The sequence below is a fragment of the Trematomus bernacchii genome, unplaced genomic scaffold (assembly GCF_902827165.1).
Source record: "Trematomus bernacchii unplaced genomic scaffold, fTreBer1.1, whole genome shotgun sequence".
Classification (NCBI taxonomy): Eukaryota; Metazoa; Chordata; class Actinopteri; order Perciformes; family Nototheniidae; genus Trematomus; species Trematomus bernacchii.
Genome location: NW_022987652.1, coordinates 610,479 through 626,245, shown reverse-complemented (window position 1 = coordinate 626,245; position 15,767 = coordinate 610,479). Strand labels below are relative to the sequence as shown.

Genomic DNA, 15,767 nt, shown 5'->3' with positions numbered 1-15,767 from the left:
AGTAAAGAGGGCTTTGAAATGTACTTCAGTAAAAAGTACCCATAACTAGCAGCTGTTTTAAAGAGTACCTGACCTCCCTTTATATTAATAGAACAATAATGTCATTGTTAGCTAATGAATGTTTCCATGCTGAACAACGGCAACATGACAACGTTTTCATTGGTCCCTCTTCTTTAGAGAAGACCAGGAAATGATGGATACACGGATCGTGTTCAAATCAATAGGCACGCAATGACTCTAAATAATAATGATCACGCCACCAAACACACATTCAAACTAAAGGAACCAGCCTGTTTGGGAAATGTGAGAAGTAGAAAGTACAGGTATTTGTGTTCAACATGTAAGAAGTAGAAAGTACAGGTATTTGTGTTCAAAATGTAAGAAGTAGAAAGTACAGGTATTTGTGTTCAAAATGTAAGAAGTCAAAGTAAAAAGTCGTCAGAAAAATAAGTAGTGGAGTAAAGTACTGATACCAGAACAATTTACTTAAGTACAGTAACGAAGTATTTGTACTCCACTACTTCCCACCTCTGGTTATTGGACAGTGTTGTTGTTTTTATTCCGTGTCAATAACCCTCTCTGCTACTTCCAGCCTGCTCAGTGGAACGTTTACATGCACAGAGTCGCCTGAACATGAGCCGAACGCCAGGTTAACGTTTAAACCTTTAGTTTGAGTTGTTTTGAGTTGCCTTTAGTTAACAGTAGGTATTAGCAGTGGTTGTCCCAAAAAAATAAGCAGTCATATCTTTAACTTAGAGAAAAGTCGTAAACACCACAGTGTAGAAATACTTGGTTCAAGGTAAAAGCATTCAAAATTAAGTTAAAGTATTACTATCAAAAGCACTTTAAGTACAAACACAAGTCCACAGCCCATTTCATAAACTATATCTCATAACATTTAATTACTGTATTATATTTATTGATGTGTCCCTTAAATAGTAATTTAGTTACTAAATTAACTCTAGTGTACCTTCATACTACAACACTTTCTTAAAGTGGACCTATTATGCTATATTGGAAACATATATTGTAGGGCCATACCTATACAAAACATGTCTGTGAAGTTTTTTGCTTAAAATACCAAACAGATCCCCCATTGTAGCCATGCCTCATACTGCTCATACCCCTCTATTGCAGCCCTGTTAGAGAAACGCAGATTTTGGGTCCTTAGCTTACAAAAGAAAGAAAGAGGAGGCAGAGCTAATGCCTGATCAGAATTCTACCGGAGATAAAGTAAAATTCTGCTGTGATAAAACGCCATCCTGTTCTAAACCACATCAAGGATTATTTCTGAAACAGTATGGAGCTCAAATGCTTTTTCTCTTGCAGGTGTATCACAAGGTGAGTTCCTTTTTTAATTTCCTGCTTTTTAAACACATGTGCTCTCCAGTACAGGTTAGCTCTGAGTGTTAGCGAGGCTTGCTAATGTAAACAAAGACGAGATTACGTCCAAAACACGTCAGGCATTGTTTCTGATAGCAACTTTCTGTGGGTCCGCCGGCGATTTGACGTCATATCGGCAGCAAATCTGTGTCCGCTCGTTGTGCCCCCGTTTTTTAAAGATTTGGGTACGGAGGAAAAGAGAGAGGGTTTTATTTTCTGACGCTGCGTGATCTTCCCCAAAAAGTGATAGGTCCCCTTTAACTTGCAAAATGATCTGTTAAACATACAAACATTGTGTGTGAAAGTCCTCAAAATTACTTATATTTTTCAAAATAAAGTCCCATGTTGCCTTTTCAAAGTAAAGGGGCTTCCCCTTGTTATGTGTCTATCTGTGGTCCCTTTAAGCAATTGACAAAATGGACTTCATGCATGAAAATGTTCATGTTTGTAGCTCCTATCATGCTTTTATTTTGAACGGTTACTGTACTTATCACCTTTAATGCTTTTATTGTGAAGTCTGGGCTCTTAGGAGTATACCACGTCAGATTGAGCAAATGTAACCATCAGCATTTTTTACCAAAGTCATAAATAGATTTACTACAGATATTGGAAAAAGTAGTAGTTTAAGAGTGTAACGTATCATAGGTGATAAAATAGTACAGGTTGAGTTCTCTGTGCATGCAAACATGTCCTCTGTTCCCACTAACACTCATAATAACTACAGTTTGTTCTCCTGTTCGACACGTGGCTTCGTCTTGTTCGTGTTTCCAGATCCTCCGTGAGATTCAAAGCGCCTGCATGTCGTTTCTCCTGCAGTGCAGTTACATCAATGAAACACACACTGTAGTTTCCTCCGTTTACTCCTCCTCTCAAAACACACCCGTGATGACTGAGTATTGTACCGAATGAAGATACTAGATCAATAGTATCATGTATTATTGAATTGCACTGTATATACTGATCATCAGGAGCCTCTATAGTGTGACTGACAGGGTATACATCACACAGTTTACGTGACTGACAACTGTTAGATATACAAAAGTGGTTTAATTGAATTCCTACCTTTCAGTTGCATTGCACTCCTTAAACGTGTTTGAGACACTTTAGGTAACAATGTGGCTGTCATTTGATTAACGCAGCTTAATAACAATTAATAACTCTGAGTTGTTATTGAATAAATCATCCAAAAATCACGTGAATTGAGAGTGACAGGTGTCCCCTCAGCTGTGCAGACTTATTTAATAATACGGCAGGAAATTGTTGAGTAAAATGAATATTAATCATTTAAAGAATCTAATAAAAGCCTGAATCTGTTGCGTCCTGCGCAGGGATAGAAAGTGCCTGATGTTGCTGAATTTTGTTGTAGTTTTAGGGCTAATGTCTCTCTATCTTGTACACACACACACACACACACTTTTCCTCTACTGATGCTGTTATTACTTGAAATATGAGGAAACGTCAAAGAGAGGAAGACCGAGGGGACTAAAGTATTTCTTATTTTTCTACATTGACCTGAATGTATTCTTTATTCTGTGTATTTGTGGACTGAAACAGAAACGTTTTTATAAAGTTTGTGATAAACTGCGAATGCTATAACATGAGAGCTCCTGATTGGACGTCGCCTGATGTTGTGCTGCTTCCTGAATATTTGCACTTTATTGTGTTTGTCCCTGTGTATGGGATATTTATACTAAAATAAATGTTACTCATGTTTACTATGGTTTGAGTCCCTTGTTCAGTTGCTTATTGACACACTAAAGCAGCGTTTCCCAACCTGTGGGCCGCGGCCCCCTAGTGGTCCGCGAAGGCATTGCAAGTGGGCCGCCAAATAATTTGCAAAACATTATAATTTGTGTGGAAACATTTCATTATTAAGATTTTTTTTGCGGTCTGTTCTACTGGATTAACAACGTGTCACATGTTCTGAATCGACCAATCAGAATCGAGTATTCAACTAAACCGTGTAATAAAAATGTCTGTTTGTTACTGATGGCCAGCTCCTTTTTCTAATTAAAATCAAAAGTACTCTGAGAACTTCATTTAGCCTCTGTATTGTTTATGGTTGAATGTTTTTAGATTCTTAAGTGGGCCCTGAGTTGAAAAAGGTTGGGAACCGCTGCACTAAAGACATGTTTCTAGTTAATAATACATTGAGTTAATTGAGGATTTTCTTCTGGATATCACAAGTTATTTGTCATTAAAATGAAATTACAAATTACAAATATTCTCAATCATTTTTCAAGATTGATTTCATTAATAACGAGAAAACAATGTATACAAATATTAAAGGTAGGGTAGGTAATTCACTTCCGAAACACTTTTTGTTATATTCCATGGAATGCTCTTAACATCCCGATAGCAATGAATACATGAAATGCTTTGACAATAAATACATAAAAAAATGTCATCTGTGGAAGCCGTGGCGCTGTAAAAAGCACGACCAATCATCTGAGCCGGCCCGGCTAAAGTAACTGGATGGCCTACCTGCCTGTCAGCCTTCCATCTGTGCACAAACTTATCTTGTGCCCTCATTGGTCATGTGCGCGTTCGTGTGTGTTGGAGGAGGGGCTCTGTAAGGAAGTCTGAAGGAAGGAGCAGATTTGTTTGGGCTGCGTACTTTCAAATTCTAGCGCACTCAAGCTGGTTTCTCCATTCTTACCTGCCCCACCTTTAAATACATTTAAAAATAAAAGTCCATTGTCTCTGGGAAAACAACATGTATTATTTCAAGTTAAAGGTGGGGTAGGTAATTTAGCCCCGAATGTTTTTTCTGTAGCCCCGGACAATTCTCCCTCAATAATATAATACATTAACCGTGCTTTACGTGAACCTCATCATGACACAAGAGAGGACGGCAGCACTGTAATTTCCCGTGTTCAGTGAATGCAACAGAGGCATGACACCAGACCAATCAGAGAGTTGCATGGAAATAAACGTGTGCTTGTGTCATTCAAGCTCGGCTCTGTGTGTGTGTGTGGCATCTGGTTAGCTAGCTGCACTGACGGACATAAGGAGCTGTTTGTTCCACAAGAAGCTGGAGGAGAGTCCTCTCCTCTCAGACTGAGAAACTCAGGTGAGCTAAAGGACTCTCTGAGTGTTTAGATACTTAACTTTAGTCTAAGTTATCTCAGTGGGTCTCAAACGGTTTGGTCACAAATTATTCAAAGATTATTTCCGCGGCACACCTTCATATGATCATTATAGTTATAAAAAAAATAAGAGAATAAAGGAAAAAACAGTTATGAAATACTATATGGCAGTAAAACAAGAATAGAGTTTAAAAGGCGAGTGATTAGTAAAATATCCATAAAGAAAAAGTACATCTGTTTACAGTTCTGCTTCATATGGGTGTTGAGAGAGGTATCCATAGATCTCTTCATTTTGCTCTCAAAGTGCACCAGATTGATGCATCTAACTTCAATATTTAAAAAAAAATCTTCCCGGGGGAGCATCCCCCCGGACCCCCCTAGAGGAGGTGAGCCCCCCACTCATAAAAAATACCACTTTACCCCTGCCTATATGCCATGAGCTGATTATCGAGCCTTCATTGTAACAGTCGCGGGTGTACTGTGTGTGTGTGTGTGGGGAGTGTTGCAGTGAAAAATGCCACTGTAGTGCCGCCGCCACTGTGGGCTAAGCCCCGAATGTTTTCAGGTCCAGGCGACGCCCCTGGTCGTGCTTTTACAGTATTACGGCTTCCACAGATGAAATGTTGTTATGGATTTTTTGTCAAAGCACTTAATATATTCATTGCTATCGGGATGTTAAGAGCATTCCATGGAATATAACAAAAAGTGTATCTCGAGCTGGTTTCTCAAACTTACCTACCCCACCTTTAATGTTAAGAACTTGTGATATAAATAAAGAATAAATTAACTTTATATTTAACATTGAATCACGGCCATTAAGGGAAAAATAGCCAAATAGTGTCTCATTAAATCCTATTGTAGATAAAGTATATACGAGACACTATTCATACATCTATTCATAAATAATTTGCATGTATTTGTTATTTATCGGCCGATATACATCAATAATTATATATTTTGGCCTCTGTTTAGCTATAATCAAACTGATTTAATATGAACAAATATCACAATTTTAGACGTCTATAAAAACCATGAAATCCTGTAACTACTTCAATCAGGAGAGTCGGTTTTGATAAGAATAGATATTTATTGCCAGGAATACACAAATGAATGTGATGGAGTTTTGGTGATTAGGCCCCGTTGTGCAGGAGTATCATTTGGGAGGGGAGAACCGATCAGATGAAACCCCCCCCCCCCCCCGGGGTCTAGACCCTGGTGGTGGTGAATGGATAGTTGGGGTCGGTCTGAAGGGGAGGGGCTTAGCTTGACCCTGGTGGTGGTGAATGGATAGTTGGGGTCGGTCTGAAGGGGAGGGGCTTAGCTTGACCCTGGTGGTGGTGAATGGATAGTTGGGGTCGGTCTGAAGGGGAGGGGCTTAGCTTGACCCTGGATTCAGAGGAGGTGAAAAGGGGTGGAGGGGGGTTGCATCGAGTCACCTGAAATGACAGCTGTCAGAGGGGGGAGCAGATTTAAAAAGGGTTAGCGGAGCGCTATGATAGGCTCTTGAGAATAGAGCGAAGTGATTGGTTAAGCTGGGGAGTGACGCCCCCGTTCACTTATTGAGAGGAGATAGTAACATGTAAATAGTAAATGAAGAGTAAAGAAGGTCTTCCTGGTTGAACTTGCGCTGAGCTTCATTTCTCAAATATCTCATATATATATAAATGTGAAAAAGGAGTCAACAACGGGGTATTTTTCCAATGGTACAAACATACTTTATTGTACAATTAATTTATTGGCAAAAAAAACAATCAGACCACCAAAATAACTTAGAAAAAAGGAAACTAATGAAAATGGAGCAACAGTTTATTTTTGCTTTCTCTCAGCGAGCACCAAAAAATTGTTAACAAAAAAAGAAAAAGTGGTCAAAGTTTTTCCATTTGTAATACTAAAAACAAATATTTAAATAAGTCTTATTTCCAGTCTCTGTTGAGCAGAGGAAGTGATTGAAAAGAGAAGGTATTTGTTCAGTTGCCATCGGGTTTGTACAGTGATTCAGTATGTTTACAACTATATCAGGAGATTCTCCGCGGGGGGTCTGCAGTGTCGTGTTGCATCACCATTACATCTTCAATACAAAACAAAGACATTGTTTTTATCTAATAATTCCTGTAGCTTCAAGTTTTATTTCCAAAAAAATAAAATTAAATAATATATCTATATATAAAAAAGACAGTTTTTCCTTGTTTTCTTACAAAATAAGTCTCAAGATATATTGCCACCTGGTTCGGATGCCCCCCCCCCCCCTCTTATATACCCAGCAAGCCCAACCTTTTGTGAGAAAAATAGTGAGCTTCAGTCCATAAAAAGCTAAATTTAAACTCTTTTTTCCGGTCTCCACCTGTGTGAGATTGTTCAGGTGTGTTTGCAATAACCCCTTCCTCCCAAAAACCTTGTCAAAAATACACAGAAAAAGGCGCTTGTGACCTTCAACACCCCCCCACTGTACCTGCTTACAAAATCATCTCAATGCTGTACAGTAGCTCAGGAGTTTTTGTGTTTTTATACAGATACAGCAAATATCCAAACAAGAAAGGGGGGACAAGCAGCAGAAAAATAATCCCTCTGCTTATACGGCTTTTAAAAGTATGTACAGGCGTGTATTTTTTTTACATTTCAATTTCACTTTCATTACAAAAACAGTATCTAAGTCCACCATTTTCTGTACAACATTGAATTAGCGGGGATGTAAAGAAGGGGAACTGTTTGTGAGGGTACAGGCAGGCTTCTCCATGTCACAGTTTATAAACAAGGCTGTAAATATATATGTACATAAACGTCGTCCAGCTTTAAAACAGGGGCTCCTCCTCCCTTTCAGGATAAAAAAGGGAGGTGTGCACATTCAGAGGAGAAAGTGGTGCGAGGAGGATTTGTTTGCAGAAAAATACCACCCCCCAAAAAACACTGTAATTTATAAACCCTGAAACAAAACGGATCTAACTCCCCTCCCTTTATCATATAAAATAAAGTCTATATATGTGTCGTACAGAATAAGGATTTCTGTAACAGAAGATATGTCATCGAGAAGGGAGGGAACATAATAATAAATTCAGAAATAAAATATACTCTGCAAAATACAATTATGGGTATTTGAGGAAGGGGGGAAAAAAAGGTACATCGTGTCACTCACTTTTAATTCTTCGCCACATTTAAAATCTTAAAAATATTCATAAAAAGGCAAAAAATCCCCAAAAATATCGACTTAATAAGGAAGAAATATCTTCAACCTGAAAACACTGCCCCCCCCCCCCCCCCCTTTGTACACAATTGGCAAAAATATATATAGATATATATTAACAGCAATAACTTACCATTGTTTTTAATTTATTCATTTATTGACTTCTAAAGATTTATCTCCCATAGGAAGGCAGTTCTTATTTATTATACATCACAAAAATATTTAAATAAAAAATAAAAACTTCAACAAAAAAAAAGTCCCGCCTCGCTCTCCATATCGCGGCAGTTTCTTTAAAAATCAGAGACGGAGAGCGACGAGGCTACATCAGATCCAAACTGTTGTGGTTAATGTTCGTCGTCTGCAGCTCCGGGTTATTGTTATTATTATTGTTGTTGTTGTTTCCCCCTAACATGTCCGACTGCATCCCCGTCATCCCGCTCAGTTGAGACATGATGTTGTTCTGCTCCGAGCTGAACTGATCCGGAGGAAGCGGGGGATTCTGCGGCGGCGCCATGTTTTGATGGTGCTGCGCGATGAGATGAGGGGAGGAGCCTGTTTGCGGGGGGTTGCGATGCGGCGACGGTTGCGGGGGTTGCGGTTGCGATGACGCCGGCTGCATGCGGGGGGACGGGCTGGATCGAGGCGGTTGCGATTGAGGCCTCGGCGACGGTTGCGGAGATCGAACCGCTGCACCCAAACCGCCCTGAGCCTGAAGGTGGGGCCGCGGAGACTGAACCATCTGTTGTTGTTGTTGTTGTTGTGGGCTCATTGGGCTGCTGTGTTGCCCCGGAGACCCCCCGCTGAGATGCTGCTGCTGCTGGAGGAGCCTCTGGTGGATGTTCTGGTGGAGCATGCTCTGGGTGGTCTGTCCTCCACCTGAAACTCCACTTTGACCTCCACCTCCATCCTGACTCATTGAGTTCTGCTGCTGCTGCTGTTGTTGTTGTTGTTGTTGTTGTTGTTGAAGCTGCATCTGGTGCTGGAGCCGCTGCTGGATCGCCGCAGCAACCTGAGACATGTTGTTAGTGTAGCTCTGCTGCTGTTGGCTGGGCGCTGTGGCCCCCCCACCCTGCTGCTGGGGGGGGGCGGGGGCTCCACCTCCAGGCTGTGGTGCAGCAGAGGGGGGGGGGCAGACCTGAGCCCGGCTGCATGAAGCCCTGCTGGCCCTGCTGAGGCTGGAACTGCCCGTGGTTCCCCATCTGTTGCTGTTGTTGTTGTAGCTGTTGTTGCTGTTGCTGTTGTTGTTGTTGTTGTTGCTGTTGTTGTTGCTGTTGTTGTTGAAGAAGTTGCCTCCTCATCAGCAGCTCTCTGAACTGTGGATTCATGTTGCCGATGTTTCCCGGTTGCCCTGGTTGTTGTGGTTGCATCACAGCTCCCTGTTGCTGTTGTTGTTGTTGTTGTTGTTGCTGTTGCTGCTGTAATGCAGCCATTTGCTGTTGCTGTAGCTTCCCAGGTAGCATGGGGCGTTGCTGCTGCTGCTGCTGCTGCTGCTGCTGTTGTTGTTGTTGTTGTTGTTGTTGTTGCTGTTGTTGGTGTTGTTGTTGTAGCTGCTGAAGCTGAGCCATGGTGGGCATATTCCCCCCTGCCGCTGCCCCCCCCTGAGCCATGTTAACCCCCGCCTGGTTCACGCTAACCTGCTGCTGCTGCCCGTCCACTCCCACACCGGGCAGGACTCCAGGGAACCTCGCCCCTCCCCCAGGACCCCCCTGCTGTGGTGGACCCCCCCGAGGAGACCCCCCCCCACCGGGCCCCCCCCCAGGACCCCCCTGGTACCTGGCTGCTCTCTGACGGATGAAAGCGGCCATGAGGCTGGGGTTTCCGCGCAGGATGTTGAGCACCTGCTGCTGTTGGAGAGGGGAGCTGGGGGAGCGCAGGGTCCTCAGGAGCTCGTGCAGCGCGGCCTGGGTGTTCGCTGACTCCACCACCGCTTCTATCGAGTTCGGGGCCCCTGCTGGGACCCCCGAAGCTCCCCCCATCACCTGCATCAGCCCTCGAGCCCCTTGCTGCTGATTCATGGCCTGCTGAGGGATTCCTGCCTGCTGCTGCTGCTGCTGCATGTGACCCATCATCCTCTGCTGGGGGTTCATGTTGGGAGGTGCGCCCCCCCCCCACTGCTGCGGCCCCCCACCCTGCTGCTGCACCTGAGGAGGCAGCAGCTGAGTCTGGGGGGGGGCCGCCCTGCTGCTGCTGCTGCTGCTGCTGAAGCCCCGCTAACATGCCCTGCTGCTCTAACATAGTCCTGCCGACGACTCCCTGATTCTGGGGGGGCATGCCCTGTGCCCCAATGTGGGGGGGCATGCCCATCTGAGCCTGGGGGGTCTGGTGGTGCGGGTGTTGGGGCATCAGACCCCCCCCCCTGACCCATGCCTCGTATCTGAGTCTGAGCCTGAGCCTGAGCCATCTGTCTCTGGGTCTCTGCGAGCCGCTGGATATTCAGCGCCGTCTCCACAGCAGCCAGAGGGGGCCCCTGCTGCTGGTTCTGCCCCGGCATGATGGTTTGTTGTTGTTGTTGTTGTTGTTGTTGTTGTTGTTGTTGTTGCTGTTGCTGGGGAGGGGTGGATCCTGGTTTTCCTAGAGACTGGCGTAAAGGTGACGCTCCTGCGGGTCTGGGGTTGTACGGAGGAAGAACCCCCTGGTGCTGCTGGACGTTTGGAGCCTGGATTTGAGGCACCATTTGCTGCTGAGGGGAGTTCATCATCCCCCCTCCAACTCCCACAGGCTGATACTGATGGAGGTGATGCTGAGGACCACCTTGTTGCTGCCCCATTCCTCCCATCCCTCCCATGCCTCCCATGGCTCCCATCCCCCCCATGGCTCCCTGCTGCTGGGGGAGAGCGGGCATGTTCCCATGTGTCGGTGTCTGAGGTGTCGGCGGCTGCGTTCCCCCCACAGAAGTCGGTGTTCCAGGCGCTGTTGATCCGTTGTTTGCACTGGGAGAAGGTAATCCATTTCCTCCTGGAGCTCCTCCTCCTCCTCCTCCAGACTGTCCGACCCTCTGCATGCTGGCCATCCTCCTCCTCAACATCTGCGCCTGCTGGAGCCGGTGCTGAAGCTGCTGCTGGCGGAGCTTGTGCTTGATGTTGAGGCAGAAAGGAACCGGACACTTGTTCTCCTGGCAGTGTTTGGCGTGGTAGCAGCAGAGCGCGATGAGCTGTTTGCAGATTGGACAGCCGCCGTTTGTTTTCCTCTTGCAGCTCTTTGTGTGCTGCACCACGCGCTTCATCTTCTGGCAGGACGGCAGCGAGCAGTTGGCGTTGCGGCACTGGCAGGCGTGGACCAGGGACTGGATGCAGCGCTGGATGCTGAGGCGCCGTGAGTCTCCGGGGCTCTGAGTCGCTGCGGCTGACGAGTTGCTGCTCTCGTCGTCCAGACCCAGGCCCAACTTCTCCATCTTGTGCACGTGGCCCTTCGTGTTGTAGCAGGTGATGCACAGGTCGTAGTCCTGAGAGGAAAGACATGGGAGAGGAAAGGTTAGTGATCTGAAGGATGTTAACATAACACATCTAGAAAACATCCAACATTTATTTTTGGTATTAGTTGTTACTACAGATTACAAATATCCAGTATATTAGCAAAGTTATGAATGATGCTTCTACCCCTTATGTTCAACCCTGAATTAAGACCCAGCCAAGCTACCTTTCCCAAACTGACCTCGCAGACGGTGCAGTGGAAGCGTGTTTCCACGTGGTGTTTGCACTCGTTGCAGGTGTATACGAAGCGGTCCTGGCTCTGGTTGTGCAGCTCCACCAGCATGCACATGGAGCTCCACATGGACCTACGCAGCGAGCTGAACTCCAGATGTTTGTCCCGCGCCAACGTGAGGAAAGCATCGCGGCCGTCCATCAGGTCGCAGGCCATCAGGGGGTCGGGGTCAGTGATGGGGGGCAGGGAGTTCGACATGGGGGCTGCGATGAGCCGAATCACGAAGAACACCTGGGGGAAAAGAGGGCAAGGCAAGTTCATATATATATATATATCTATAGCACCTTTCAACACAAGGCAAAGTGCTTTACTAAAATGAAAGACATAAAAGGTCCCTATACTGTTTTTCATCAATATATTATAGGTCTCAGATATATACAAAACATGTCTCTGAAGTGTTGGGGAATAATTCGCCCTGCATGTCCTCCTTTGCCCTCTGACGCAGCTGACCAACCTTGAGCAGCCGTTGTCTCCCATAAGGAGGGGCTGCCCTAGCAAGTTGTTGTTGTTGCCAGTTTGTGACCGGGCAACTCTCGGTCAGAGATAGTCATTGTTGTGGGACACCTGGAACACATCCTTCTCGGGGTGTAGATGACCCCGAGCCATAAGCGACAACAAATGTGATTCAGTGTCCTCAGCTGTTTAGTCTATCTATTGAAGAATGTTGATTATTACACTCTGAACTAGTTCAAACCTCGAGCTACAGGAGGGGTCTTCAGAATTGATTGTGGCATCTCAACCGTGTGGTCAACTCGTGGCCCGTGACATGTCTTGTGAATTCTCCGGCCGGAGCTCCAAATAAACAGTCAGTGTTTGCCATCAAAGCTCCAGCTCTCCTCGTGTCTCTCTGAGTCCTGTTTCCAATTGCTTCAGAAGTTTCCCCCACATGAAGTGTTTGGCTCCAAACACCAAACAGATCATTGCAGCATTACCCATAATCCCCTCTGTTTCAGCCCTGTTTCCAAAGTGCTGATTCTCTGTCTGTTACTTTAAATGAAAATAAGGAGCCCCTCCCCACGCCCCTCTGAGAGAGATTTGGTTAAAAAGAACACAATGGTGCTCTAGGAGGAGATTCAGGTGATAAGGGGGACACATGTTGATGAAGAAGAGACATGAAAAAGAGGGGACACATGTTGATGAAGAAGAGACATGAAGAAGAGGGGACACATGTTGATGTAGAAGAGACATGAAGAAGAGGGGACACGTGTTGATGTAGAAGAGACATGAAGAAGAGGGGACACATTGTGGATGTAGAAGAGACATGAAGAAGGAGGGGACACATGTTGATGTAGAAGAGACATGAAGAAGAGGGGACACATGTTGATGTAGAAGAGACATGAAGAAGAGGGGACACATGTTGATGTAGAAGAGACATGAAGAAAGAGGGGACACATGTTGATGTAGAAGAGACGTGAAGAAAGAGGGGACACATGGTGATTAGAAAGAGACATGAAGAAGAGGGGACACATGTTGATGTAGAGAGCATGAAAAGAGAGGGGACACATGTGAGTAAAGAGACCATGAAGAAGAGGGGAACCACATGTTGATGTAGAAAGAGACATGAAGGAGAGGGGACACATGTTATGTAGAAGAGACGTGAAGAAGAGGGGACACATGTTGATGTAGAAGAGACATGAAGAAGAGGGGACACATGTTGATGTAGAAGAGACATGAAGAAGAGGGGACACATGCTGATGTAGAAGAGACATGAAGAAGAGGGGACACATGTTGATGTAGAAGAGACGTGAAGAAGAGGGGACACATGTTGATGTAGAGAGACATGAGAAGAGGGGACACATGTGATGTAGAAGAGACATGAAGAAGAGGGGACACGTGTTGATGTAGAAGAGACATGAAGAAGAGGGGACACGTGTTGATGTAGAAGAGACATGAAGAAGAGGGGACACGTGTTGATGTAGAAGAGACATGAAGAAGAGGGGACACGTGTTGATGTAGAAGAGACATGAAGAAGAGGGGACACATGTTGATGTAGAAGAGACATGAAGAAGAGGGGACACATGTTGATGAAGAAGAGACATGAAGAAGTGGATTTTGCACAATAGGTGACCTTTAAGGGAATTAGAATGTCCTCCACACTCACCTCTTTGTGTTTCTCCATGGTGGCGTAGAGTTTCTGCGAGAGGTCGTTGGAGACGTTGGGCATCCCCGGCTTCTTCTTATTGGCTCGGCTCAGACTGCTCTTGTTCTTACTCGTCTTCTTGTTGTTCTTCTTCTTTGCGTTTTTACTGTCACCTTTCGTATCCTGCACAGAGAGAGGAGGACATGGAGAAAAGGCTTTATTAACGAGCTCAGGTGGTTTTTTGATGATGATTTCTCAACACGGAGTAAAAAAAAATACACACTCTTACATCGATACTCTCGTTGGACGTGCTGTTCTCCTCCCTCTTCCTCTCCTCCTCCTCTTGCTCCAGCTCTTTGATGCTCTCCTCCAGGACGTTGGGCCAGAAGTCGCCCTCAAAGTACGGCAGCTCATTGGCACTCGTCAATCGATCCTCTGTCGCCTGCTTGAACACATCCTTTAGGGGAGAATTGGAAATAAAGTTAGTGTTTTGCATCGAAATCAGTCATTTCTATCAGCTGTGCATGTTTGTACCCTGGAGTTCATGTTGCACCTTTCTCCCTGCTGCTATTAGATCCCTGGCATCATTGGGTACGTTGCATTATCATCTCACTTTCAGCTGCTCTGCTCTTGTTATTGATCAAACTGATCTATTAGACACTACTGTCTATCAAATTGTAATGATTGTATGTATTACTTCATGAATTTTACTTAACAGACTGTACGTGGTTTGTCATGCTTTGCTTTCTGTTATTTTGTTCCTGTATGTCACCGCACCGTCGTGTCTTTTCGGCCGTGCCGACACCGACATTCAACATGTTGAATCGGGAGGTTGTCGGCCAAAGAGTTAACTAGCTAGATTTCACTGTTTCTCGTTATTTCTTTCTCACGCTGCGCCTCCCCTGAAGCTCTCTGGCGAATGAGCCCCATTAACTGAGTTTTAAACATCACTTTAAATGGAAGATCCCCATAGGCCCCGCCCACTCGATCGGATCGGCCGATACTGATTCCGGCGATCGGCCCCAAAATTGGCGATTGGAGCATCCCTCATTTTTATGATCCTACATTTGACCTCCTTGTGTCTATTAACCTGATAACATGTTATATTTCGCTGCTTGTACCTTTTAAAAGTTCTTAACAAATAATCTGAGGGGAATTTCTTGTTGTGTATTTTTAACTTGTGATGTGCCATTTTGTAAAGCACTTTGAGCTGCATGTGTTATATGAAAAGTGCTATATAAATAAAGCTTCATTATTATCATTATATGTGTATCATATGAATGTAGGGCTGTTTTTGATGTGGTTAAACATCTAAATAAATTGTGGAAAGACTACAAATCAGTGTTTGTATTTGATACGTTAATGTGGTTGTAAGCTAATTAGAGCTTCTGGAGTCTAAGGGTATTTTCTCGATTTTTAGATGTCTCCTTAAATCAACTTTTAAATGTATTTGTTATAACATGGCACCCCCCCCCCCAGGGAGGCGAGCCTCACACTTTGAAAACCGCTGCCTTAAACAAACATTAGAATAAATACAAATCCTGCCTCTCTTTTGAATGATTTACAAGGCTTTACATTTGTCCCAACATATTTAAGTGACTGTTTCTCATTTTATCAACCTGCAAGGACACTTATGGCGCATTTCCACTGCAGCGCGTAGCACGGTTTAAGCGTGCCGTGCCAAACCCGGCCCGTTTTTTGTTGCGTTTCCACTAGGGGTAGTTCCGGCTAACAGTTTTTTCTGGCCCTCCAAAAATCGTGGTTCTTTCCGGGCCAACAACCGGGCTGAATATGCTAAACTAGTGACGTGAGTGGCTACAACTACAACACAATGAACATATTTGACCGTGATTTAATTGTAATACATGTTTCAAAATGATGCCGAAGTAACAACATACTGATACCGGTTAGTAAAAACCATGAATTAATGCTTTGACAAGTCTGCAGACAGACGGCAGGCGAAAAACCTTTTAAAATGCGTGTTTTCTGAATGGAGATCGGCTAAGCTAACGCAGTATATGCTCCGACCGTCCACACTCACAACAACGGCCTACAGACTTCCGGGTTTTAGGACGCGTCACTGTGGCACTCTATTGTAAAGACCTATTTTCTTTGTTGCACGAGTTAAAACATGGCTGTTTAAGGCGTCTAGTGGCTGGATAGATAAACAAGGAAGGAAGCCACGACAATTATTACCTTGTAGTCGTGCACTATCCTCTCCGCCACGGATTTGTCCAGCATCTTCTTGTACCACTCCTGCAGGCGTTTGGGTTTGGGGATCTTCTGGTCCGCGGGGTGACAGTGGAAGATGTAGTCGTCTCCTTCGCTGGGCGGG

The 15,767-nt window shown here is 44.7% G+C and overlaps 1 protein-coding gene across 1 annotated transcript; it reads right to left on the bottom strand.

Moving 5' to 3' along the window:
- Nucleotides 1-6,162: 6,162 nt before the first annotated feature.
- On the bottom strand, nucleotides 6,163-15,767 carry LOC117486404 (histone lysine acetyltransferase CREBBP-like; the record flags this gene model as incomplete). The annotated part of the gene is given in 7 exon segments (XM_034134832.1): nucleotides 6,163-8,788; nucleotides 8,790-9,704; nucleotides 9,746-11,092; nucleotides 11,302-11,583; nucleotides 13,454-13,615; nucleotides 13,722-13,889; nucleotides 15,629-15,767. Coding segments are annotated over 7 exon segments (3,832 nt in total), but the record flags the coding sequence as incomplete, so codon positions are not given.